The sequence below is a fragment of the Protomyctophum parallelum genome, assembly GCF_964188405.1.
Source record: "Protomyctophum parallelum genome assembly, chromosome: 1".
NCBI classification, from domain to species: domain Eukaryota; kingdom Metazoa; phylum Chordata; class Actinopteri; order Myctophiformes; family Myctophidae; genus Protomyctophum; species Protomyctophum parallelum.
Window position 1 is genome coordinate 77,715,522 of NC_139697.1, and position 26,013 is coordinate 77,741,534.

A 26,013-nucleotide genomic window follows, 5' to 3' on the forward strand; every position below is an offset into this window, starting at 1 on the left:
AAGTGTAAATGCGTGGAGGGGGATTTTTCAACCTACCGCTGTACTGTACTAAACTTTCTGTGTGTGTTGCACAGGAAATATTGTGAACGGTACCATTGCCCGTCAGATGGTGGACATGTTGGTGGAGTCCTCTAGCAACGTGGAGATGATCCTAAAGTTCTTTGACATGTTCCTTAAGCTGAAGGACATTGTGGTGTCTGATGCGTTCCGTGACTACGTCACAGACCCTCGGGGACTAATCTCCAAGAAGGACTTCCAGAAGGCTATGGACAGTCAGAAACAATACTCTACTTCTGAGATCCAGTTTCTGTTGTCGTGCTCAGAGGCAGATGAAAACGACATGATCAACTACGATGAGTTTGCCAACCGCTTCCAGGAGCCCGCCAAGGACATCGGCTTCAACATTGCGGTGCTACTCACCAACCTGTCTGAGCACGTGCCCCACGACACTAGGCTGCAGGCCTTTGTTGCGCAGGCGGAGAATGTGATGAACTACTTCCGCCCTTTCCTGGGAAGAATCGAGATAATGGGGGCCAGCAGGAAGATTGAGCGCATCTACTTTGAGATCTCCGAGGTGAACCGCAAACAGTGGGAGATGCCCCAAGTCCGAGAGTCCAAACGGCAGTTCATCTTCGACGTGGTCAACGAAGGGGGTGAGTCGGAAAAGATGGAGATGTTCGTCAACTTCTGCGAGGACACCATCTTCGAGATGAACATCGCCTCGCAGATCTCTGAGGCAGAAGAAGAAGGGAAAGAGGAGGAAGACGATGAGCCTGTGGAAAGTGGAACGGAGGGAGTGCCGGGAGGTGGGGGAGGAGACGAGGAAAGCAACGGAGAGGAGTTGCCGCCCGAATCAAGCTCGGCCTTCGCAGACTTCATCAACAGCATGCTGAGCTTCCTCGGCATCTTCACTTTCCGCAACCTGCGCAGGCAGTACCGCAGGGTGAGGAAGATGACCATCAAGGAGATCGTGGTGGCTTTGTCCATATTCTTCTGGACCATCCTGATGGGCATACTCCACTTCATCTACAACGTGTGCAAAGGAATCTTCATGCTCATCTGGCAGACCCTGTTTGGGGGTGGCCTGGTGGAGGGAGCCAAGAACATCACCATGACAGAGATTTTGGCCAGCATGCCGGACCCCACGCAGGACGACGTACACGGCGACTTGCCGGGGGAGCCGAGGACGGGGGAGGAGCAGGAGGCGGGAGGGGTGACAGAGACTGGTGAGACTGACGGAGAGGAGGAGGAGGAAGACTTGCAAGAGAAGGAGGGTGGCAGGGCAACAGGGTTTGATGCTCCAGGTGGTCTTGGAGACATGGGAATAGAGGCGACTATTGAGCCTCCCACTCCAGAAGGAACGCCCATAACAAAGAGGAAAAAGGTACAGGCATGCAGTGATGTTGAAACATTGGTAGAACTTTATGTTGTCTTGAGCATGTCAAAATATTTGCCAAATCATCTCTATCTGCAGCTTCTGTGTTCAAAGAAACCTGAAGTTGTGATTTCTCTTCACTGCCATTGAATAGTTTTCACCATCATGTGCATTTCCCCATCATGTGCATTCTACCTCATTGTCCTGTATGAATGTAATAACTGGATGCTGTTCTTTGTTTGCAGCAACCAGAGGATGCTGATGCTAGCCAGAAACCTCCTGAACCTCCTGCCGTAGTGGAACCACCTCCAGAACCAGAGAAGGCAGAGTAAGAATCTGGTTGTTTTCATAGTTTTGAGATTGCTATCCGATTCAGCAGTTTAATGAGTATGCTGTGACTTCATTTTAAGTTTGCCACTGTGTGATTATGGTCAATTAGTTTGGACCCATTAGCCTAACGAGGTTGTTTTCTTTAGTGTTGAAGCTGGAGAGAAATCCGAGAAAGAATCTCTGATCAAAGAACATGAAGAAGCACCAAAGAAAGTGGCACCCAAGAAAGAAAAGAACCCAAAGAAGCATGAAGGATTTCAAATTTGGACTGAACTGGATGTCCAGAGGAATAAATTAATGGTGGGTGGTTTCTCTTCCTCCTGGTCTCACTCCCTCATGTGACATCAGTACAATCTCAATGTTCACTAACAGACATTACATTTTGTATTGTTTGTTTGTTTTTTAGAACTACCTCTCAAGAAACTTCTACAACCTCCGTTTTCTGGCTCTGTTCATCGCATTTGCCCTGAACTTCGTTCTGCTATTCTACAAGGTTAAGAACTATTTTTGAACGTTATTTGAATTAGTTTATTGTACAGTACATTGTACTGAATGAGGGTATGTTTCAATGATAATTGAGGCACCGGGGACTTGTAACAAAAAAAGGAAAAAACAAAGAAAAAAAATATTCACTCCCACCCCCTGAAAGTTACAAGCATCTAGTCTAACACTGTCTGCTTTTTATGAAGACAAATCTCTGTCTAGAGTTGCTGAAAATTACACGAAAAGAAGAAGAGGGGGGACAGGGGCAGTCGCGTGAGTGACTGATACTGGAAATAATCAAGATAGAGAAACTGTATGGTATATTTATCACAAGAGCAGCAGCAAGAATAATGAGCTGTGAGCAGGGAGGTTTAAATGGCCTGCCCCAATCAGATGGAGTTAGCATGTGACTGATCAGCTGATCGTCAATTGGTGCTCCTTTGAGTTGTCTGCCTGAACTATAGCCCTGTGGGCTTCGCATCATTAATTGCAATACATTATTAGGCCTGCCATTAACAAAATACATCCCCACGATAGATATATAGAAAATACGTATTTGTATTAGGTAATAGTAGGTTTAATCTACAGTTTTGTTTGGCAGAAGAGGAGGTGGTAGTCCGGTGGTAGTATCGGTCCCCTCGGTGTCCGTTACTGAGGCATTGTGACAATGCCCTTTTTTTGTCACCTAGAAAAATAAGCAGGCATTGTGAAAGTGGAAACCTCAGGCTCATCCAAAACTGTTACTATTCAGGATTCAAATTCAAAAGTTGCAGATCTACAAACTTCTATGGATCTGCTGTGATGCGCTGTGAGCTTGTATCTGCTGTAATAGCCAACGTATTAAAATATGTCTTATGGTTAATATGATTTGTAACACTATATTAACAAATTTCGCTGGGAACCCGTGGGCGTTCCTGGACCCCACTTTGGGAATCAATGACCTAGGTCATTAATGCAGGGTATGTATTAGTTGTTCATCCAAGCATAATTATACAGTACCCATAGGTTCTATAGTCCTGGCTGGGACACTGTCTCATTTGCCCATCAATATGCTCTGAACAGGTTTCTGACAGCCCGCCTGAGGGAGAGGAGGAGATCATGGAAGGTTCCGGGATGTTTGAGGGAAGCGGGATGTTCGAAGGCTCCGGTTTATTTGAGGGCTCGGGAGAGGAGGCTGAGGGCTCTGGCGGGATGGACGAGGGAGAGGATGACGACGAGGAAGAGGGCCCGGTTTACTTCTACTTGGAAGAGAGCACTGGCTACATGAAGCCCACCATGTCCTTCATCTCAATCCTGCACACCGTCATCTCCTTCATCTGTATCATTGGCTACAACTGTCTCAAGGTAGAATAACATAAGGTTGCTTTAGTTATGTTTTTACGGCTCACTGTCCACTGTAAAAATAAAAATATACTGAACCTACTGTACACATAGGGTTGGGATCCTTAACCCGAGGAACCGGATCCAACATTGAGGTACTGGAATCGGTTCCATCACAATTGAGACTTTCTGGATCCGTTTTTTATCACACTGTCAGAGCTGGCAAGTGGACTTTACGTCTGATGTGCAATTAAATTACAATATCTGTGGGTCCCAAACTATTTCATTTCAAGAACCATGCACCTTAACTCTGAGTGTACAAATAGAACCAAATGGACCCATTTGTACCCTCTCAGACTAATGTCACTCTCAGACACCGACTTGATGTGCGTGTCGAGGTGTGTCGAGGTGCATCAACAAAAATGATGCCAAGGTTCCTGAAGATGTCATGCTATATTTACTGTACATGCCTTGCAACTGCAACTGTAGTTAAGTATTTACTTGTAATGCATTGTTGCATTTTTGTGTAAGTATAGAAGCTAATGCTTCACTTTAACTTTTACATTGTATTATATCACATTTAGATGATCAGAACACGGTCATAGTGTGTACACAATGCACTTATGATACTTCCATAAGTCTTAAGAACACTCGTTTGAGTGCATTGTTTTTCCTCAGATTCCGCTGGTGATCTTTAAGAGAGAGAAGGAACTCGCCAGAAAGTTGGAGTTCGATGGTCTGTACATTACTGAGCAACCTGAAGATGATGACATCAAGGGCCAGTGGGACAGACTGATCCTGAACGCACCGTAAGTAACAATGAAACTATGAAAGACATCCTCTACAGTATATCAAGAGAAGTCTATCGAGGCACTGTGTTTTGTGGATTTTGGTTTTGTGGATTTATTGAGACTGAGGGTTCTAACGTATGCCATGCATTACCCGCAAGCATGAACTATTATCCGTGAATTATGCATTTAGGAGCTTCCACTATGCATAAATGGTATCTTGCGGCCGCTATACCCACTATATATTATGCCGACACCTTTATTTGCGGGTGGAGGTGTGTCTGTAGGCATGTTGATGCGCTTTCCCTATAATTGCTATCTAATGCACACAGGTTGAGGACAACGGAAAGCGCCTCCTCAAACCACCCGTAATGCGTGTCTAGTGATTTGTGCGACGCCATGGCGCATTGTGCGCGATTACAATGATAATTAATCCGATTTCCCTTTACTGGTTTATTGTTGTATTGAGACTGTGTTGGTCGGAGTGGAGGATAGAGGAGCTACTGGACCCACAAAATAAGTCTCTGTATCAAATATAAATATATTTCAAGACAGCAACGCATCCTCTTCCATGGGCCCCAGTGTAAGATATCACTGTGCATAATTCGTAATGGATAATGGTGATGCTTGAATGATGCTTCAGTGATGCTTGCGGAACTCGACTTCGTCTCATTCCTGACCGCATCCCTGTCGTGGCAATAATCACGTTAACCCACACCCTCTCGTGTAATATTGCTTAATTGTACGGGGGCACGCCTCTTACACAATGCGAAATCCCCAAATTACGGATAAAGTGCCCCTGACGCAAGATAGGGCCAAAACTACTAACAGTGTAGGCCATTGATTTTCACCCTGTGGGCTGTGAAGGTATTGCAAGTGTGCCCCCCCCCAAATAATTGGCAAAACACAAAGATTTCAATTAGGCCTATTGATTGATTATTATTTTTCTTTAAAACCTTCAAAACATTAGTTTTCCTTGTGATACCAATAAGTAGGAACTTGATCCATGCTGTAACACAATCAATTGAATGATCATAACATGCTTTGAAAATGCACACTGCGCTGCGAATGCTTTTGAGATGTTCAAGTGAGCTCTGATCGAGAAAAGATCAAGAATCAATGGTGAAGGCCAATAAGGCCATTGCGGACCCCAGCACATACAAGTCAAAGTGATTTAGTGTCGTTTTTGACATTTCAGTTGCATGGTTATATATCCCTGATAGACTAAGAACATTCAGTTGAAACAGTAAACATTGAAACATTTATCTTTGCCAAGCATATATTTGCTGTCACGATTTAGTCCACACACAAAGCAAACACTTTTAAACAAATATAGTTGAAATGTACTTTTCTTTTCTTTTTTTTACCAGCTCTTTTCCAAACAACTACTGGGACAAGTTTGTCAAGCGGAAGGTAAGATAGTTTTGAAAAATAATTGGCTTTTCTATCTGTGTGTTGTGTGGTTGAGGAGGGTTGAAACACTTGAAGAAGGTTGGGGACCACCTGATGACCTCTCTTCCAGGCCAAGGCTTTATCCATTATAGATGGATTATAATTGCATCTTTGATGTATTTACAATCGTAAAATCGTAAAATGTTGCTTTGTGGCTGCACTTGCTTATAGGGTGTTCCATCGTTCCAGACCCCATTCATTTTTCCCATAGAGATTTCCAAAAATATATTTTTGGGCTTTATCTGCCTTTATTGGATAGTGTACACACACACAGTATGGTGACAGGAAATGGGGAGAGAGATGTGGGGGTGACACGTGACAAAGGTTGTCGTTGTCGGGATCGGGAGTCGAACCTACAACAGGCCGTCAGGCTGGCTTAGCAGCCTTTCCCACGGAATTAAATGTGTTATGGTCATGAATCATCATGAACCAGAAAATGGCAGCCACTGCTATGCCCTATGTCATTGATTTGACTTGTGAACCCCCTTGAGACATTTTGTCATTTAGGGCTATATAGAAGATGAGTTTAGTTTGTGCATTATATACTATAATATACAGCTCCTTCTCAATTTTTTTTAATATTTTGTAAAAGTAAAATTTCTTCCCTAATATAATTCAAAAAGTGAAACTTTCATATATTCATTGTGCTTAAAGTGAAGTTTTTAGAACCTTTATTTGTTTTAATTTTGATGATTATGGCATACAGCTCATGAACCACAGTAATACCATGGTATTGCTGCGCTTAACTGACCAACCAACTGGCCTGACCTGAACCCCACAGAGAATCTATGTTGTATTGTCAAGAGGAACGTGTGAGACATAAGACTCAACAATACAAATGCATTTACGTGTGTGTGTGTGTGTGTGTGTGTGTGTGTGTGTGTGTGTGTGTGTGTGTGTGTGTGTGTGTGTGTGTGTGTGTGTGTGTGTGTGTGTGTGTGTGTGTGTGTGTGTGTGTGTTTTCTAAAATATTCTATTATAAATACACGCATGCACACAAACGCACATTGGATAAGTTCCACACAACCTAGATTGATATGGCCATAATCTAATGTGTGTCAGGTTCTGGATAAGTATGGTGACATCTACGGTAGGGAGAGGATAGCAGAGCTCCTGGGAGTGGACCTGGCCTCCCTGGATGTGAGCCAGCAGTCACACGAGAAGAAGCAGGAGGAACCAGACAACTCCATGTTCGCCTGGTACAGTATATGGCATAGCTGTCGGGTGGAAACCTTGTATGTCCAAATTAAATGTATTATTATTTGTCTGTTTAAAACTGTTTAAAAGTAGTGAAAATAGCTTATCTACAAGTTCACAACACGTAGAGGGGCGATTTACAAAATAAACTTCAAAACAAGGAGGTACTAGGTTTCTAACAGCAACGATATGTATTAAAGTGGCAAAGTGGCTTGTCACAGGGCTCCTTCAGGAAAAGAAGAGAACATTTGATGACTGGGATTCTTTGTTGTGTCTTTACAGGATCACAGCAATCGACATCAAGTACCAGATCTGGAAATTTGGTGTTGTGTTCACAGATGGCGTAAGAAAACAACTGCCTGTTTTCCACAGAGTTGTGTACTCAAATCGAAATGAAGTGCTGTGATTTTGTATTGATAACCTGTTATACTTACAGTATACATGGGAATAATGGATAACATAATTGAGTGGCTGGCTAGTCTCTGTAGCGATTAAGCTGTCTGAATGACTATTATACAATAAAATGTATACAGTGATCAATAACAACAAAATCTTCATCAATAAACTCTAACGTACAGCATGGTAAACTGAAATTATTTGTAAATCACAATATCAAGTATGTTATAATATAATATAATATTGTGTCAGGGGGAACAGAGAGAGAGAAAGAGAGAGAAAAGATGGGTAACAGCAGTAATAACTGCAGTGGCCAGTCAGTGGCCAGGGGGAGGTAGTTTAGAGACCAGGATTACTGCATGTTTTTCGTGAGGGTACCTACCCTAGGGGACATGGGGAGAACATGCAAACTCCACACAGAAAGGCCCTTTCGCCAACCCCGCCTCGGTTATGGGCACTGATGACACGGAGGAGAGAACACGCCCACAGCGTGCCACCGTGCCCCTCCATAGACCTTTCTTATATCGCATCAAATAAGAACTGTGTTCCCAAAATAAACAAATGATCTGGGCGGTTTCACTCATACGGATATGAAGAATCAACTGACTGTGAGAAATTTTGCTAGAAAAATACTCTTATGAAAATATATATGACTGACTGACTATCGTAAACGTTACAGAGACACCTCCCCGAAATTATCGCAGAGACATTTCGTTTATTTTTGTACCACAATGCTTATATGATAACATTTTAAGAAACCCAATGTTATTCTCCATAGAGAAAATACTACCTGGAACCAAGGGATGAGTGAGTCACGGCAGTGACATCTGTGCTCTATATGTACTGTATGTTGTATAACTAACGTATGAAATACCTTGTTTCTACCAATATACTGTACTGTTTTTTCTTGTCTTCGCAGACGTTCCTGTATCTGTGCTGGTACATGATAATGTCTATCCTCGGGCACTACAACCATTTCTTCTACGCCTGTCATTTGCTTGACATCGCCATGGGCGTTAAGACTCTTCGCACCATCCTTTCCTCAGTCACCCACAATGGAACGCAGGTCTAACAATGTGTTCACATATGCAACCCTTCAACAACAAAAAAATTATTCATTAAGTCAACAGTTTCTACTGTATTAGAAACCAGTATTTTCTACTGTACTGAATATTCAGAATAGGGTTCCTCCTAAGTATGGAAAGGAAAGTGTGGATAAGTATGGAGAAATGAAAGAGTAAGACTATTAGCCCCTATTCTGTTCTCTAAAATGTCATGGCATTGCAGAATTGCGTGTACATAGCATCACAAACAATTCTAAAGTTGTTTTATCATTTCATGCAGAGATCGGAAAAGTTAACAAATATTTTATATAGAAACCTTGTCTTTTTGTTGTCGTAGTTTTCTTTTATCGATTCTGTATACTGTTAAGTGTTTAGCAACTTAAGCACTTTATACTTTGAATTTGTACATTTATGGAGATATTAGATAATTGTGGAGTGCCCTCCACAATTTCCTATCTAACATCAGGTTCTTGAGCTATGTAGTGTTGTTAGCTAAGCTGTCACGCTGCAGTACGTCTACGTAGGTGGTACGCTTCTTTCCACTCCTGGCTTTGCCTCATCCTTCTCTCTCTGTCTTTGTGACCCATGGTAGGTCCCCATAGAGGTCCACATTTCTGATGCGGTCCGTCCATGTGACACCTAGTGCCATTCGTAGCATTCTTGTGTAGACACCATCCATGGCTCTTTCCTGTTGTACTGTGAGGGTCCATTTCTCATTGTCTCGGCCCCATACAGCAGTACTGACTCCACAGTAGCTAGGAACAGCCGCCTCTTAAGGTCTTCTCCCATATCTGATGGCGATATACTGACAGGCCTTAAACGTGGAACTCCAAACACGATTTGGGGAAGTGTCAAAGACTGTTTTACACAAACAGATACACAAATTTAGCAATCGATAATGGAAATCTCTGACTATGTCTTGATCCAAGCCAAAAGGAAACCATACCTTTAATATAGCTTCCTTATCCTTTCCTGTATGGTTGCGTTCATTGTATAATTTCTATGGACACAGTGAATAGACTGTAGAGACACTTTTTTCAATTCATTTTTGGTTCTGATTTATGAAAAAGACAATAAACATATTTGTTCATTAGGTTATGAGACAATGAGTGTGCAGTAGGTAGCACTGAACTGGTTGGTTCCTGTCCTCTTTGGGCATAGATGTTTGACAGGGAAAACTCATAAAACGTTTTAGGAGTGACTTTATTTATAGTTATTTGTTAGGCACTGTTTATAACTACAGTATGATTTACCTAATCTAACAGCCAATAAAGCAGTAGACTGTACTTCTCCTTTCTAGTATACTGGTGAATTGTGCATCCCTTCTATTACTGTAGGGGTTGATTGGTATACAGTTAGTTAAAATGTACATGACAAGCTCTAAATAACATTGCACTGTTTTAGCAATGCTTGGGTTTAGTGTTAACCTTCAATGTGGCGTCCTATTTTGGGCAGAATTGTTACACAATCTTCAAAGAATTTCTCATTTCTAGACATACAATGGAGTATAATAAAGAATGCTTAAGTGGTAAATTGATTTGTATGAGACTATTGTACCTATCTACAATATTCTTAGTATTATTTGGCATCATAATAAGTATCTATTCTACATCTACATCGCTATTTGTACTTGGATGCCAAATTTAGTCAGAGGAATTCTGGAAATTCTAAACTGGAAATGCATGGAATCATTCTGCATAATAATTAATGCAACGTAACTGTACTGTTCCTCCTGTCTGTCTGGCTGCCAGTTGATGATGACGGTGGGTCTGCTGGCAGTGGTGGTCTATCTGTACACCGTGATCGCCTTCAACTTCTTCCGCAAGTTTTACGACAAAAGCGAGGATGAAGACGTCCCGGACATGAAGTGTGACGACATGATGACCGTGAGTCGTGCCAGGAAAATTGCCCAAAAAGTTGCCAAAAATGACAAACAAGTTCATGTCACAAACCAAAATAATTTGACCAAAATAATTGCGATTTACGATATTATTGCGATGGACAATTTCACAATACATTTAAATATCCGCGATGCGATTATTGTGAGCGTTTTTTATCATGATAAACGATAATAACAATTATCGGCCCATCGTTAGTCCCAACCAAAATATCTCAAACATTACTGGCTGGTTTGCTATGGAATTTGCTGTGCATCGACATGATTTTCTAGCAAGGCATAGGTTCTTAATGTCTTCTGTTTCATGTTATTTTTACTAGTGCTACCTGTTCCACATGTACGTTGGAGTTCGAGCCGGTGGTGGCATAGGAGATGAGATTGGGGATCCTGCCGGCGATGAATACGAACTCTACCGAGTTGGCTTTGATATAACCTTCTTCTTTTTTGTCATTGTCATCCTTCTGGCCATCATTCAGGGTGAGACATGATGCACACACACAGTAGGCTACTACACACGGGTGGTTTTCAATGTGGGGTCCAGGGACCGTCATTTTACTTAACTCTTTATTTGTTTATTTAGATGCTTAATTAGATATTAATGAACAATTTATATCAATGTAATGTAAATACACCGGATTTAGCAAAGATGCTAATTTAGATCTGCAGTCCCCACAAAATAACATAAAAACTAAAACAGGCAGACAGTAGAGCACATTACATATTACACAGGGACAACAGAGTACAATACATAAATACAGCAACGGGGGTAGGTGCAAAGTATATCTATTTAAGGCTAAGACTAAATTATGTTTTAATTGGCTCATATATTAGTTAGAATTCCTTGGGTGGTCCATTTGTGTGTATTGGGCATCCTTGAAATGAAAAAAGTCTGAGAACCACTGCACTACATAATGCATAACGATTGAGATTTATTTTAGGTGAAGGTTTTCAGCTAATTAAGGTATCAGCCTTTCAATTTCTTAGTTTTAGCAAAGCAATATTTTTGGCCAACGGGCGTATTACAGCTGTGCTGCTAATCTCCCGTAATAAGGATGAAGATATGCGCTTCATTGGTAGGCAGGGTGCTTGTCTGCAATCTTTGTTTTCTCACATGTTTCTCACAAGTATTACGCAATTGACCCGCAGACACATTTCAGACAGGCCTCTAGGAATTAACGCCTTGCCCTCGGGGACATTCTTTGCTATGACCTTGCATGTGTGGACTCAACTGTAGTGGTAGTTTAACAAATATGCAGGGGGAAAAAGTACCGTGGGATTCCAGAGTGGGTGTGTCTGTCGTCTGTGCCGTGGACACATTTACTGCCTGTCACACATATGTCAGCAGACTTCAACTGTGTTGCTTGCTGCAATACTACAATATACTATGTAATAAAATATTAATAATAATAATAATATACTCATGGATTAAAGTTTTCAGTCATTTGGATTTCATGAATAAATAAATGAAAGTCAGCATGTCTTCTACCGAAGCATGTCCATGCACCAAAAATAGTCTATCTACAAGCTAGATAAGCTATTTTTGAGTGGTGCTAGCCACTCCTATATGCAGCTATGTGTGTCCCAATATTACTAAAACATCACCATTTTACATATTGTGTTTAGGATCCTTTTACACTGTTTCACAAATCACACTTGGCCATATAACATTTCCAGTCATGATATTTTTTGCTTTAATCCCTGTATAGGCTACTTAGTTACAAGTCATATACTCTGACCTTTGTTTTTAAACAAGGTTGATTTTTCAAAGCAAACAGGTTGGTAGGAAACCTTCTCATTTGTTCTATAAGTTTGCCCTATGGGCCTGTGAATTTAGAGTAAAGATGTCTTGCTTTCTTAGAAGCCCACCAGAGAGCAATGATAATACAGTGCACAGAATCCTTCAAACACCTCTGTTCGGTTGTGGTTTAAAGGTCTGATCATTGATGCCTTTGGAGAACTCAGAGACCAACAAGAGCAAGTCAAGGAGGACATGGAGGTATAGTCGTACATAACATTTCTCTATCAGTCTTACAGGTTAATACACTGGGTCTGTGGACCACCAAGGGTCCAAATGGACCCTTATGGGTCCAAATGGACCCTTATAGGTCTGTAAGTCAGTGTTGCACAAATGTACACTCTCAGAGTTGAATTAACACAGACCATTTTACAGTGTAAATTGGGGTATCACATGGTATCAAATGGGGCCATTGGCCTAATGGATATCAAACTGGGGGTCCTCGAAAATAAAGAGGTTGAGAATCTCTGAACTGAACTATACTGGGACCTCAGAGAGTTGGTCCATTTGGACATTGAGAACCAATGGTTTAACTACTACAGTAAGCTAAATGTGAATGACATGATGCGTAGTCCTCTTAATTAATGATGTGTTCATATGTGCAGACGAAATGCTTCATATGTGGGATTGGAAGTGACTACTTTGACACCACACCACATGGCTTCGAGACCCATACGCTGGATGAGCACAACCTGGCCAATTACATGTCAGTATAACATCTCTCTCACTCTCTCCTTTCCCTGTCCGCATGAATACATAGAGTGCACGGCTGGTGTGTGTGTGTGTGTGTGTGGGGGGGGGGGGGGGGGGACATTTTGCCCTAGACAGGAGAGATGCATACCTTTACCCTAGACAGGAGAGATGCATACCTTTACCCTAGACAGGAGAGATGCATACCTTTACCCTAGACAGGAGAGATGCATACCTTTACCCTAGACAGGAGAGATGCATACCTTTACCCTAGACAGGAGAGATGCATACCTTTACCCTAGACAGGAGAGATGCATACCTTTACCCTAGACAGGAGAGATGCATACCTTTACCCTAGACAGGAGAGATGCATACCTTTACCCTAGACAGAAGAGATGCATACCTTTTAGGTTGAAAAGGTAAATGTCAAGGTCAACATTGACCATAAACAAGGTCAACAACGTTTCGGCTATCCAGCTTGTGGATCTACTACTTTTGTTGGTTTTGAATTTGAATCCCGAAAAGTAACAGTTCTGGGCATTCATCAATAGACACAAAATGTCAACAAGGATTTACAATTTACCGTAGGCATTTATCAGACGCTTTTGAATCCAGAGCAACTTACAGTAAGTAAGCAAGAACAACACAAGGTAATACATAAAATGCATAGTAGTAAGTAGTAAACCAAGAATCATCAGTCTAACAGTAGAATATCAATAATCTGAAACTATATGAACACTATATGAATCTAAATGACATGTTTAGCCTTTGCATACTGTAAACCTGCAAGGTCGTCGGGGTTAGGGCAAGATTGAATTTACCTTTCAAGACACTGGGGTTCCCGTCCCTAAGGGTTAGTTGGTTGATTCAGGTGTTGTTTCCGGCCTGTTATTGATAGCAGCGGTCATTATTGAAAAATTGCCACTGAGATCACGCATTCAACCTAGCCGTTTAATCAGAGATATGAGCGGAAGGACCTTGAGACCACCACCTCCCTGAGCCTTCCATCGCTCTCCTCCACATTCCTGTGCTGAGAGGATAAGACTGGGAAACAATCAGCTATTTTACACCCTCTCGGGTTATTTCTCTTTTCTGCTGACTGAAGACAGTGTTAGTAGACAGTAGTATAACTTCTATGTGTAGTGATTACTAGTGAATTAAGTACAATCAAATCCCCAGGGATATGCAACCTTAGGCACGCTGGCGCCAACATTGGGGCAGGGGAGGGTGATTGGAGATAGGTTGGTTATTGCTATAATGAATCTGCTAGACTGTTCTGATGTGAAAGAAAATATTTCAAAAGAAGAAGCAAAAGGTTATGAAAATGGGAATAAAAATAAAAAAGACATATATATTGATGTGGTAATAAAACTTCACGTCAAAAAGGTTGCCGACCCCTGATCTAATCTATATGGTTACGTATAGTAATAAATAATTGGCATGGTATTAACCCTGTGTATCTTTTCCAGGTTCTTCTTAATGTACCTAATCAACAAAGATGAAACAGAACACACCGGCCAGGTCAGTCTGTTACACTAACTACAGTACTAGCTCAGATGATTTACATTTAAAGCAACACTTCACATGTTTTCAGCCATATCTCCATATGGTTGCTATTGTTTAGCAAGTAGTTTGAAGATGTCATCGGCATGCACATTTTCAAGCTCTCCACAGCCTGTCCCAAACAGGCCAGCCTAGGAGACCCAGGCGATTTTAGAGACAGGCTGACAAAACATTACCAACATCACCATTAGTGACCATTAGTGAGGACGGATAGATACAAAAGTGTTCCTTTAAAGAGCAAAGATAATTACTAGTTTAAGGTAGAATTTTCCCTTCCAGTTCCCTCATCTTCAAGATTCAAGATTGCTTTCCATCTGCAAGCAGCTTTAGAAAATAAAATGTTTCGCCTTATGCATGATTTCCTGCTCTATCATACTGTAGGAATCATATGTGTGGAAGATGTACCAGGAGAGATGTTGGGATTTCTTCCCAGCTGGAGACTGTTTCAGGAAGCAATATGAAGACCAGCTGTCCTAGCCGTCCCTCCCGGAGACATGAGGAGGGAACGTGATATCTGAGCTACTGAATGTTTACATTGACCGCCCAAAACCAAAAATATTTCTAGCGAGTAACAACGTCGTACAACAGTATAAATCCAATCTGCTCAGTTCAAAGCTTGTTGGATGCATGACTTTGAGGACATGTTCGGGGGCCTCTAGCAACTCCTGGGACCCTAGGCGGTCATGTAGTTTGCTTATACGGCGGGCCAGCACTGTGGTTGCTTGCAACTACAGTACATGCTGCATGCAACTACTTTAGTTGCAACTACTCTAGTTGCATGGCGAATCATTGGTGTGTTTTGGGCCTAACGTTGCTGTCGGGTAGAAACCTCCTGTCCCCATATTCCAACTTTTTGTGGGGTTGTTTTGCAAATTAATGCTGTACTACTTGATCATTCTACAACGTCACACAAAAGCATCAAAAGTAGCAGATCTGCAAGCTCGTATGTCCAAAATAACAGATATAATATGAGATTTCCACCCGACAGAGACAATAAGTTAAGCATTACCTATGCCTTTGTTATGTTGTTACCATAGCAACCGATGCAGATAGGTCGACAATGTCTAAATAAATACACCAATCCAATTCCATCACTTGCAAATTACAGTGTGGACCTTCAGTCCTAAAGATCAGATTTGAGAAACAATTCAGAGACTGAACGAAGTCCTAGTCCTAGAGTCCTGCCAGCTATACTGAAGACATGCTCTTGCTCACCAGTATACAGACGCTGTTATTTATGAGATCAAGGGGCCATATTTTCGTCAGTGCTAAACCACTTATCCCTAAACTTCTTTGCCTTTTTCTTTTTACTATTTTGAAAAACATTTTTTTTTTAAATTCAACTAGCTTATCTACATCAACATGTTGTGTGCTTGTAGATCGGCTATTTGAACTATTCAATTGAACTATTCAAGTGTTTTTCAAAATAGTAAAAAAGCCAAAGAGGTTTAGGGATAAGGGGTTTAGCACCGACGAAATTAGGGCCCCAAGACTGCAGCCTTAAGATTAATAATTGTCTCTACCGGATTTGAATGTTTCAGTGGTGTCTGTATTATTTCTTTTTTATTAAGACATTCTCATTGGACTTATACAAACATATAATACAAACATGGCAAAGTGACGGAGTGGTGACTTCCCCTCCACATAGCTATACTCTTAAAGATGGAGTGCCACAATTTTTGAATTTTTGTGTCTATGAGGTGACAGTACTTAATTAGACAGACTGGAGTTGTTTTTATGTGCAATTGTGTATTGACTTTGTATTTAGGGTTTCTTCCTGGAGGCTGAACCCTTGACAGTCAAACGGGCCAATGAAGTAAACAGTAATATAGTGACACCACACTATCAGCCCCTCCCCCTTTATCATACAACTACAGCTGTGGGTGCGGCTTCAGTTCAGGTGGATCACCACCCATCACCACCCACCAGGCAAACCAGGCATACTTAATGAACTGGTGGGCGTGTCCACATAAAAGCATGATTTTAACAATTACTGTACACTTTTTGGAAAAAGTTCTTCCCCCTTATATTGTAATAATACCTGATGATCATGTTTTAGGGTGGAAAAAAATGGTGGCACTCCATCTTTAAAGATAGAAACATTGTTTTCTTTCCGTATGTGATGCCATGAAGTATTAATTGCACGACATAGACAGCATATGCAAACCTGAAGTGCCTGCAACTCAGTGTAGATGTAGTTATGTACAAACATTACAGTAGGTAATTTTGCCTTTGTATTTACTACAAAGTGTGCTTATTTCGTTTAAATTATTGGTTCTTTAATGTTCATCAGTGCTGGTTTAAGTCTGGGAGCACCATGAATGTGCATTATATTTTGTGCAAGAATAAACCTTACAATAATATCATGAAATTGAGGTGAACTGTGTCTTACTGTTGGTTATGCAATGGTTGATGGATGGTACTGGATAAATGATATCTCTATCCACTCTCGTTCAGAGTAGGCCGTCAAGCTGCTGAAATGCAGCTCTGTGGAACATCCCCTCTAACCAGGGATTAATCTTAAGTATTAAAACACACATTCAGCCTCATACTCTACTTTTCATCCATCTGGTGTTTCATCTCGGGGCACCGCTGCATGTGGAGACTGGCTGGCTGCTAGCATGAGCATCGCAACGATACACCTTGGGACTCTCCGGATGTATGGTGAGCTATCTTGCTTCATTGCTCTCTAGCCAGTACAGTACCAGTTGTAAAAGAATAGGCACCTAAATTATAGTTTATGTTCCTTGTTTACAGTATATAGTTTTGTTAGGACCTAGCTACTGTAGCTGTAGGTATGGTTTTCAATACCTTGAGTTGAATTTGACTGATTAAATTTACTTCAATTAAATTCATTCAATGATCACAATGCAAAACGATATGAGTTTCTATTCTAACAATATGTTTCAATATCGCAACTGTCAGTCTTGTATAATTATGACATTTAGACTAAAACGATGACGAAAAATGTTCGTCGACTAGTACACAAAATCAATGACAATTTCGTCAACAACTAAAAAGTAGACAAAACTGTTAGGGAGGGACTAGTGGAGAAAAGATCCAGTAGAACTAAGACAAGTAATTTTATGTTTGGTTTTCACTGAAAATAGCTGATCTACAAGCTAACAATGCGTTGTGAGCTTGTAGAACGGCTATATTCAGCAAGCAACCAAGTGTAAAATTTGCCATTACAATGCCCTCAAGGCCCGCTAAAGTCGACCAAATATCGTATGATATTTAGTCGACTAAAACTAGACTAACACTAAAACATTTCAGATGACTTACATTTGCTGTCAAAATCAACACTGGTACAGTAACAGCAACTAGAATGGTGCCAGTAAATCAGCACAGCTAGATTGGATGCAGCAATTGTGACCAGACCAGAGTAAGTAAACATACAGTAATTGAGCCTACTGTACATCTGCTTGTCAATATTCGGATTCAGATGTAAGCTGTTCAACAGCATATTATTAGCCTACCTGTTTTGCAGGTCTGTGGGTAGGGTACAGTGTGTGTGTGTGTGTGTGTGTGTGTGTGTGTATGTGTGTGTGTGTGTGTGTGTGTGTGTGTGTGTGTGTGTGTGTGTGTGTGTGTGTGTGTGTGTGTGTGTGTGTGTGCGTGGTGCATACATTTGGGTCGTGACTGTATAGTAGGTAGATAGTATCGTTGCTATCTTTTTAGTTTTTTCGTAAATTAATGACCGGCCTACTTGATCATCCTTGCATCACATGAAAGTATCAAAAGTAGCAGATCTACAAGCTCGAAACGTTTTCAGCTTGTGGATCTGATACTTTTGCTGTTTTTTCATTTGAATCCTGAGAAGTAACTGTTTTGGACACTGTTTCCACCCGACAGAGAGAGATATGGCAAATGGTCTGCATTTCTATAGCTGGTATTAATTCTAAGACACATGTTGGGCAAGAATCCTCAACACCATAAAACTTCTGGGACTATTGATAGCTCTTTGTCTTGGTCTAAACATATAAACAATATTGTCATCAAAATGGGAAGAGGAATCGGTATGACTTAAGTGTTCTGCTTTCATCACTCCCTCCACAATTAAATCAGTTATTCATTATTTGGTTCTGTCTAATTTAGTATACTTGCTATCTGCCCTGCTATCTGCCCTGTAATCTGGTCATCCACTAGAAAAGAGAATATCTTGCCAAGTAACAGTGTTGGGGTGTTGAATTTGATTTTATAATGTTAATTTGTCTTTTTGTATTCATTTTTATTTTTATTTTTATTTATTTGTGCTTTTAATTTGTATTTTTAGTTATATATCTGTATTGTATTTGCTTTGTCCAGGACCCCAGGAAGACTAGAGGCTGTCTTTAATGGGGATCCTTTAATAAATATAAACATAGCTCCTTTATCCAAAGTGTTTTCCAATATTATCACACATCGACGGCGGCAGAGGCAACCATGCAAAGCTACCCACCTCCCTGCTTCTATGGGGAGCAGGGCTGTCTTGTTCAAGGACACATCAACACTATGCCAGGAGGAGCTGGTTCCCAGACAGCTGCTCTACCTCCTGAGCCGCTGTCGGCCCTGATACTCTTGATCTTCTGCAATCATCTGACTTTCTGTAATCACCGTGGCAGCAAGAATGAGAGGATGCCCAATGCTTTAATCTGGAGATGCTTTCCAATGGCACTGCACTGTATGTGTTCCCATGCAGTAATCACTGTGATGGCGATGCTTCATTCTGACAACATGCTCGGGGGTGATGATTGTTTATGCACAACAATGATATGGTAATTTCATGACCTGACTTTAACCTTTATTTAGACCGGGTATGTTTCCAGCACAGTTAAATCCTGTGTTAATTTAAGCATTCTACGCTTCGTTGACCAGGGTCCCCCAGGGGTCTATCCTTGGCCCACACTCGATTCTTCCCTCGAAATCTCTTCACCAAAAATAGCCAATCTTCTACAAGCTCGTAATGTACCACAGTAAGTGAGCAGTGTTGTGGGCTTGTAGATCTGCTATTCATGGCCAGAATCTTGGGACACTATATGGTTCTTGTGGTTAACTCTGAGAACATAAAAATGGATGCAGGTGGAGCGTTGGTGGCTCTTTAACAGTGCTGCGTCACATTCATAGCTAAATGCATGTTCATTACAGCCAATATCTTCTGTACTAGAGCAATTGGAGTTTAGATGTCTTGCTCAAGGGCAGATCGGGGGCAGAGGCTGAGGTAGTGAGGTTGGGGGCACTTTTCAACCCTCATATTCCCTGCTGGTCAAGAACATTGAATTGAATCAACTTTATGGCCACAAATCCACTGTTTTACTATAGGCTTCTGCCACCAGACGTGACTATACTGTAATGTTATCAATTTATCAAAACAACTCTTTTTTTGCAACCTACCAAATTTTGAAACTTTTTATGTAGCCTATTCCATGATTTTGTAACCCATTTTTCACCCAGTGCCAATTGCCTAAACTGTAATCCTGGCCGCTACTCTCCCTCTGCTGACCGGGGGAGAGCCCCAAACTATGCTTATGCTTCCTTGAATGCATGATTACTCAGTGACCAGGCCGCTTCTTATCACCTGACACGGGGGAATTTCCCTGGTAGGGTAGGAACACGTTATTCCAACCAGGGGGAATTTCCCCGGTAGGAAGGAACACGTTATATTCCAACCAGTTCCTTTCCCTTATCAGGCTGACTAGGGGGAGGCCAATTTTGAAACCTTTTCTCCTTTATGTTCTCCTTTATTGCCTATCCGCTGCTCCTCCCCAATTGCCTCCTGTCCTCCAGGGGGGTTCATATTCAAACAGTGGAAGAAGAGGTTCCTCCTCCTGACAGCTGATGGTAGCCTGCTAGTGTGCCACGACGAGTCATCCCTTCCTGACCAACTGGTGGCCTTAAGCAGCTGTGAAACAATTGTGGAAGGCTCGGTGATCTTGGACCTGCCCAAGTTACCCACTGGTGGACAGCGAGACTGCTGTTTTGCCCTGCTCCTACCCGAGGATAAGTACCTACTACTGCTGGCTGACACGCCCCAAGACTGCAGGTCAGTAAGCAGGGGTCATCGTCATGCTGGCTTGTGGTGGACATTTTTGTCAAGTTCATACAAACTTTATATTACCAGAAACACATAAAGAGCTAGCCCTGAATGATCATATCATAACAGGTCTGGAACTATGAGAGTGTTCAATTACGGGTCCATTTGGTTCCATTTAAGGGGGTCCTTAAATGGACTAGTACTAGTTGGACTCCATATTATTATTATTGTTATTATTATTATTATTATTATTATTATTATTATTATTATTATTATTATTATTATTATTATTATTTATTCTGAATAAAACGTGGAGAACTTGACATTCAGTAATTTGGTTGATCAAAATAGGAACATTATGATGGTGTGTAAACAGTTTTCCCACGGACAAGTCACTACAAGAGATATTGATGACCCCTGTCAGAAAATGACTCCTATGTCAGCTTTTAATGACCCCAATTTCAATAGTTTTGCTTGGTGCCTGGTGACTCAGCCAGTTAGTCAGTGCATAGAGTAGAGTAGACCATGTGATCCTTCATGTGAACATGAGGACCTGAGTTCAAATCTGACTCTTGTCTTGTCTTAATTGTTTTGTCTTTGGTATCATGTCTCTTAAAGAAAGGCGTTCCGTTAATTAAACCTATACATAAATACCTACTGTACAACGGGTTGATAAACGTGCTTGAATGAATAAACATAGATACGATATCGTCGATATGTACGCATGCTTGTAGGATTTTAACAGAATGATAACAGATGTTTTTTCTTGCCGTTTAGTCAATGGGTGAACATACTGAAGAAAGCAAAAGAGGTGAGTGCAGCCCCACTATATTCAACATGTAGATATATTCTACTGTTTGACATAAACACAGCATAGGTTATGGAGCCACAGAAGTCAGGAGGCTACTTCTAATTGCCCCCCCCCCCCCCATTCCTACTAATCAGTCTGTTTCTCATTCGCTTGAAGCTTTTTTTCCCCCCTCCTTTATTTACCCAGGGTAGTACTGTAGCTGAGCACAAGTGCTCATTTTCAGCAACGCCCTGCACATAGAAACACACAGACAGACACACACACACATTAAAAGCTGACCAGTACAACCCCAGTCTTATACTGTTGGCCACTAAGCAGCTCCACTGGACCAGTTGGGGGTCCAGTGCCTTGCTCAAGGGCACTTCAGCAGTGTTGGGTGAGTGATGAGGTGACCAATAACTTCCCGACCCAGATTCTTCCTGCCCGGCCGGGGAATCGAACTGGCAACCTTTCGGCAACAAGGGCGCTCCTCTAACCCTTAGGCCACCGCTGCCCAAAGTGCAGTACATCGGGCGCTCACTATTGCGTTCTCTCATGCTAGCTGAGAGAGTAGTTGTTCAGATGTTGGCGTTCAAATTCATTTCACCTCCCTGGCCTCCCTGTGGCATTTAGTTCTGTAATGGGTGATTCTGTGTTTATATGTGATTTATAGGTTGTACTAAATGTGATATGTATCATATGTGGTATATGGCATATAATTGAAAGTTGCTATGTTGTTCATGTCATGTCTTTGCTCTGGGGGGGTTATAATCTCAGATTGTGTATGTTGCGCAGGTAATCTGTAATATCACATGAGCAGAGCTACACCGTCAAACTAAATGCAATAGCATTGCAATAAATGGTAAATAAATGCTTAATCCTGAGATGAAGTGTCTCAATGAAATGTGTTTCCTTTATCTTACAGGCGAATGTCTCAGTGCCTCCACGCACATGTCAACGACATCGGGTATCGGCCCCATGTATTAATACTCTCAACCCTGGAAATGAGGTATCAGATATGGCCCCCAAACAAACCACTGACAAACCTCTGCCTGTGTTCGATGAAGAGGCATCATCTCAGAGCCCAACTCAAAGTAGAGTTGGCTCACTGAAGTCCAGAGGTGAGTTGAGATGTAGTTGCTGTGCTGTTGCCTGCCTTTGCATTTGCAGAATAGGAAGGAAACAATTTAGCATCCCTATTCTGGACATGTTATAATTGGCAAACATTCAGTGAAAATAGGCGAACATTTGGTGAAAATAGCAGATCTCTCGATCTATATCGGCTACTTTTGACAAAGAGATTTGATGTAGAAGGGGAAACAGGGTTTAAGAAGTGATTAAATGTCAAGTTTAGGATTTCATTTGAACATCAACATACCAAACATATGTTTACTAAACATGTGTTGTATGGTGTTGTGTTGTGTTGTATTAGCTTAAACATCTTGACACAGTTCACTTGGGAATGATCCAACCTCCCATTGAGTTGTCCTAATGACATTTTAATCCACCCCAACTGCAGGCAGAGGATCTCCACGGAACAACAGGGTGTCTTCAGAGGGTTGTCTGCGCCATGGAACTGACAAAAATGCTGAAGCGGTGAGGGCCGTGTATCTGCTGATGGGAGGGGCCGCTGCCTCCTCCGCAGTGGGTTATCTTGGGGCAAACATGGAGGCCAGAGCTTCTGACCTACCCACAGATGCCAACTTCTGTGGTTCAGACGGAGCTCACCATTCAGAAAGCCATGCGGTCGCCTCGCCTCACTTCCACGACTATGACTTTGAGATGGCAGACATGGACTATGATGTTTTTGATTGTAGTGGGTTTTCTTTCTAACAAGTGTACTATGACAGCTACAGATGTGAATGGATGTTTAAAAGAAAGTATAGTTTTGTCCATATGTCTGAAAATAAGTATTATTACCAGAATTGCTTGAACAATACTTTTTTGTGTTTGCCATGCTGGCCTACTATACGGTCAGAGACCATGTTTTCGCTCGTGTACATCCGTCTGTCTGTCCGTCCATGTGTCTGTGTGTCTGTGTGTCTTTCCGTCTGCCATGGCAGAACTTCTGACCTGGCACCATTGCACCAGCATGAGGCCGATTTGCTAAACCTACTACAGATATTAGTAAATTTTTCATCTACTACAGATAAACCTCACCCAAATCGATATACATTAACTCTCTGTAGTACTAGTGATCAAGACGTATCTGACAGTCTGATGTTTTACACAAAATGCCACAAATCATGAATGTAATTGACCCTCCCTAGTCCTACACATGTGTGTTGCCACTGCTATTTTACTCTGGCTCATCTGCCAGTAAGGAAGCCCCACCAGGAGGGCCTAGCTAGCACCATGCAACTCTGTTCATTATCCTTCACAGACAGGCACTAACGCCGTGACAAAGATCACCTTTCTTACCCGGCTTCCCTCCGCGAATGCAACCAATTGTGTTCGTATTAGAGTCTACTCTATATGAAGACAGTTGGGTGGCCATAGCTGAATGGGTAGAAAGGCTGCCTGGGAAGCAAAAGGTCAAAAGTTGAATTTTCAGCCACAGTGATGTGTCCATGAGCAAGACACTTAATCCTTAACTAAATTTGTTCAAACCATCTAGGTTTGAACAAGTCAGATGATATTATTAGATTTGGGCAGAATGTGATGATGGCCAGAATCAGATCCCTGTTTGTTTTTTCCAGTTTTTTTTTTGTATAGGTTTTCCTCAAAAATGTATTTAACCATGAAGCAAGCAATCCTTCATGAAAGCATAGCATAGAGCTGGAATTGTGCTGTTTACTATTGTATTATAAATGCATCTGTATAAATTAAATGTGATTATAATGTGCTCATGTCAAAATGTATATAACGGTAGTTGACTGATTCTTCCAGTAAAAACATTTATCAACCTATTCCTGACAAGGTTCCATTGTGTTTGGTGAAGTTATTTTACCCTGACTGATGGGGAGAGTTGTTTTTGTCCACTATTTATCTGAATAACTAGACCGGTGCCCGGCTGTAGACAGTGTTGGGCAGTAACTAGTTACTAGTAATATATTACTGTAATATTACTGTAAAATACTGCAAACGTAATATGTAATATATTACTCTTGATTCCAAGTAATAAGTAATTTTTACTTTTTTAAGGAGTAATATGTAATAAGTAACAGAGTAATATTGCCCAACACTGGCTGTAGAGCACCAAGTGGGTAACGATGGAAGTTGGAGATCCATGCCAAACCTGGCTATGCAATACCTGTTGTACCCATGTCAGAGTACCCGTTCCACCCATGTCAGAGTACCCGTTCCACCCATGTCAGAGTACCCGTTCCACCCATCTGTCTGTGTCCCTTTTATGCTCATATGGAGATTTCTGTAGCTCGGGTCTGGCTGTGTCCCTTTATTCCTATAAGTTCTGTGTCAGGCTGACATGATGTCAGAACATTGGCATTGTGTGCACACGCATCACCCGACACCAGCCCACCTGCAGTGGCAGGGGATTGATTCTCGAGTCATCTAGATGTGCTTTTGTATAAAAGATACGAGAACACGCTGATCACATTATAAAAATCACACCCGTGTGAAGTGAGGGGCGCTCTTATCATCGGACATCATCATGAATCATCTCATACTGGCCAATCAGAATGCCTGTTGCATGCTACAACAAAAAAATAAATGGGAAAAAGACATTGAACACAAATATACCATGAAAGAATGGCAGTCATTGCTCCAGAACTCCCAAACAACTTTAACAAATACCAACCATAGGTTAATTACATTTAATATACTACACAGAATTTATTATACACCTCACAGATTATATCAATTTAGCCACGAGACATCACCCAATTGTCTTCGATGTCAACATGTTAAAGGAGACCTAATCCACACGTTCAAAAATTATTGGAAAAATTGACTCCTGACGCACGAATAGCTATTTTGGGTGATGTCTCTATGCTGACATCTTTGAGAAGAAATTTACCCTGTTAGCAATGTCTGCTGCAAAAAAATGTATTCTTTGTCATTGGAAATCTGAACCCCCTCCCCCGACTAAACAATGGTGGGCAGAACTTCTATCCTATTGCACACCTGAAAAAGATCATGTAATGTGAAAGGAAAAATATTACACTTTCAGAAGATCTGGGGTCGGGCAATGGATTACATACCAAATATGGGACAAGAACTGGAGAGAGCTAATTGAAGCATATAACAGAGATTGTTGATGTTTTTTTTTTTTTATATTTGTCTGCTTGTCTTTCTTTTTGTTGTCATGTTTATTATTTTATTCATGTTGTAGCACAGATAATCATGGTCATAAAGTAAATCATGCATTTGATAGTTTTCTTGTACTAGGAAGGGTCGGGGAAGGGTTTGTAATTGTTCAGTTAGGAAATGTATTTATATATTTATAACTTGCATTTTACAACTGTATGTAAATGAAATGTCAAAAGCAAATAAAAGATAATAATTAAAAAAATAATGCCATGAATTTACGTCATATTTGGCAGACATTTGACCTAATTTCTCCTTTCATTGTCTATGGCAAATATGAGACGTGTGGGGACAAGATGACAAAATTTTCCCTTGTCAATGGGAGTTAATGTTTGTGTTGTGGACATTTGACCTGAATTTCTCCTTTCATTATTGTTGATGGCAAATATGAGACGTGTGGGGACAAGATGACGTATAAGTTTTCCCTTCATTGTCAATGGCATTTAATGTTTTGTTGCGGATATCACACACGTGTGAAGTGAGGTGCGCTCTTTATACCACACATCATAATGATGTTAAATAAACACTATATTTGCTCAACATGATGTAAAATTCTCCATTCATTGTCAATGGAAATTAAATGTTTGTGTA

At 41.2% G+C, this 26,013-nt stretch overlaps 2 protein-coding genes across 6 annotated transcripts in view; both read left to right on the top strand.

The window, feature by feature from the left end:
- The window catches only part of LOC310874532 (ryanodine receptor 1-like), a 125,325-nt gene extending 109,650 nt beyond the window's left edge, over nt 1-15,675 (top strand). For all 5 annotated transcript variants that reach the window (XM_083787381.1, XM_083787382.1, XM_083787385.1 and 2 more), the window contains 16 exons: nt 75-1,384; nt 1,621-1,703; nt 1,852-2,005; nt 2,112-2,198; nt 3,251-3,532; nt 4,187-4,317; nt 5,667-5,709; nt 6,811-6,947; nt 7,228-7,288; nt 8,261-8,407; nt 10,157-10,291; nt 10,623-10,779; nt 12,234-12,298; nt 12,703-12,803; nt 14,257-14,308; nt 14,732-15,675. In XM_083787381.1, the coding sequence (XP_083643507.1) occupies nt 75-1,384; nt 1,621-1,703; nt 1,852-2,005; nt 2,112-2,198; nt 3,251-3,532; nt 4,187-4,317; nt 5,667-5,709; nt 6,811-6,947; nt 7,228-7,288; nt 8,261-8,407; nt 10,157-10,291; nt 10,623-10,779; nt 12,234-12,298; nt 12,703-12,803; nt 14,257-14,308; nt 14,732-14,827 (3,041 nt within the window). In that variant the 3' untranslated portion in view covers nt 14,828-15,675. The remainder of the gene's footprint in view (nt 1-74; nt 1,385-1,620; nt 1,704-1,851; nt 2,006-2,111; nt 2,199-3,250; nt 3,533-4,186; nt 4,318-5,666; nt 5,710-6,810; nt 6,948-7,227; nt 7,289-8,260; nt 8,408-10,156; nt 10,292-10,622; nt 10,780-12,233; nt 12,299-12,702; nt 12,804-14,256; nt 14,309-14,731) is intronic.
- A 3,100-nt stretch (nt 15,676-18,775) lies between these two features.
- Nucleotides 18,776-22,997, top strand: LOC310855068 (uncharacterized protein; the record flags this gene model as incomplete). The annotated part of the gene is made up of 5 exons (XM_083759935.1): nt 18,776-19,003; nt 20,029-20,372; nt 21,141-21,174; nt 22,079-22,274; nt 22,673-22,997. The coding sequence occupies 5 exons, from the start codon at nt 18,776-18,778 to the stop codon at nt 22,984-22,986; spliced, it is 1,116 nt and encodes a 371-aa protein (XP_083616061.1). The 3' UTR covers nt 22,987-22,997.
- Between the last annotated feature and the right edge of the window lie 3,016 nt (nt 22,998-26,013).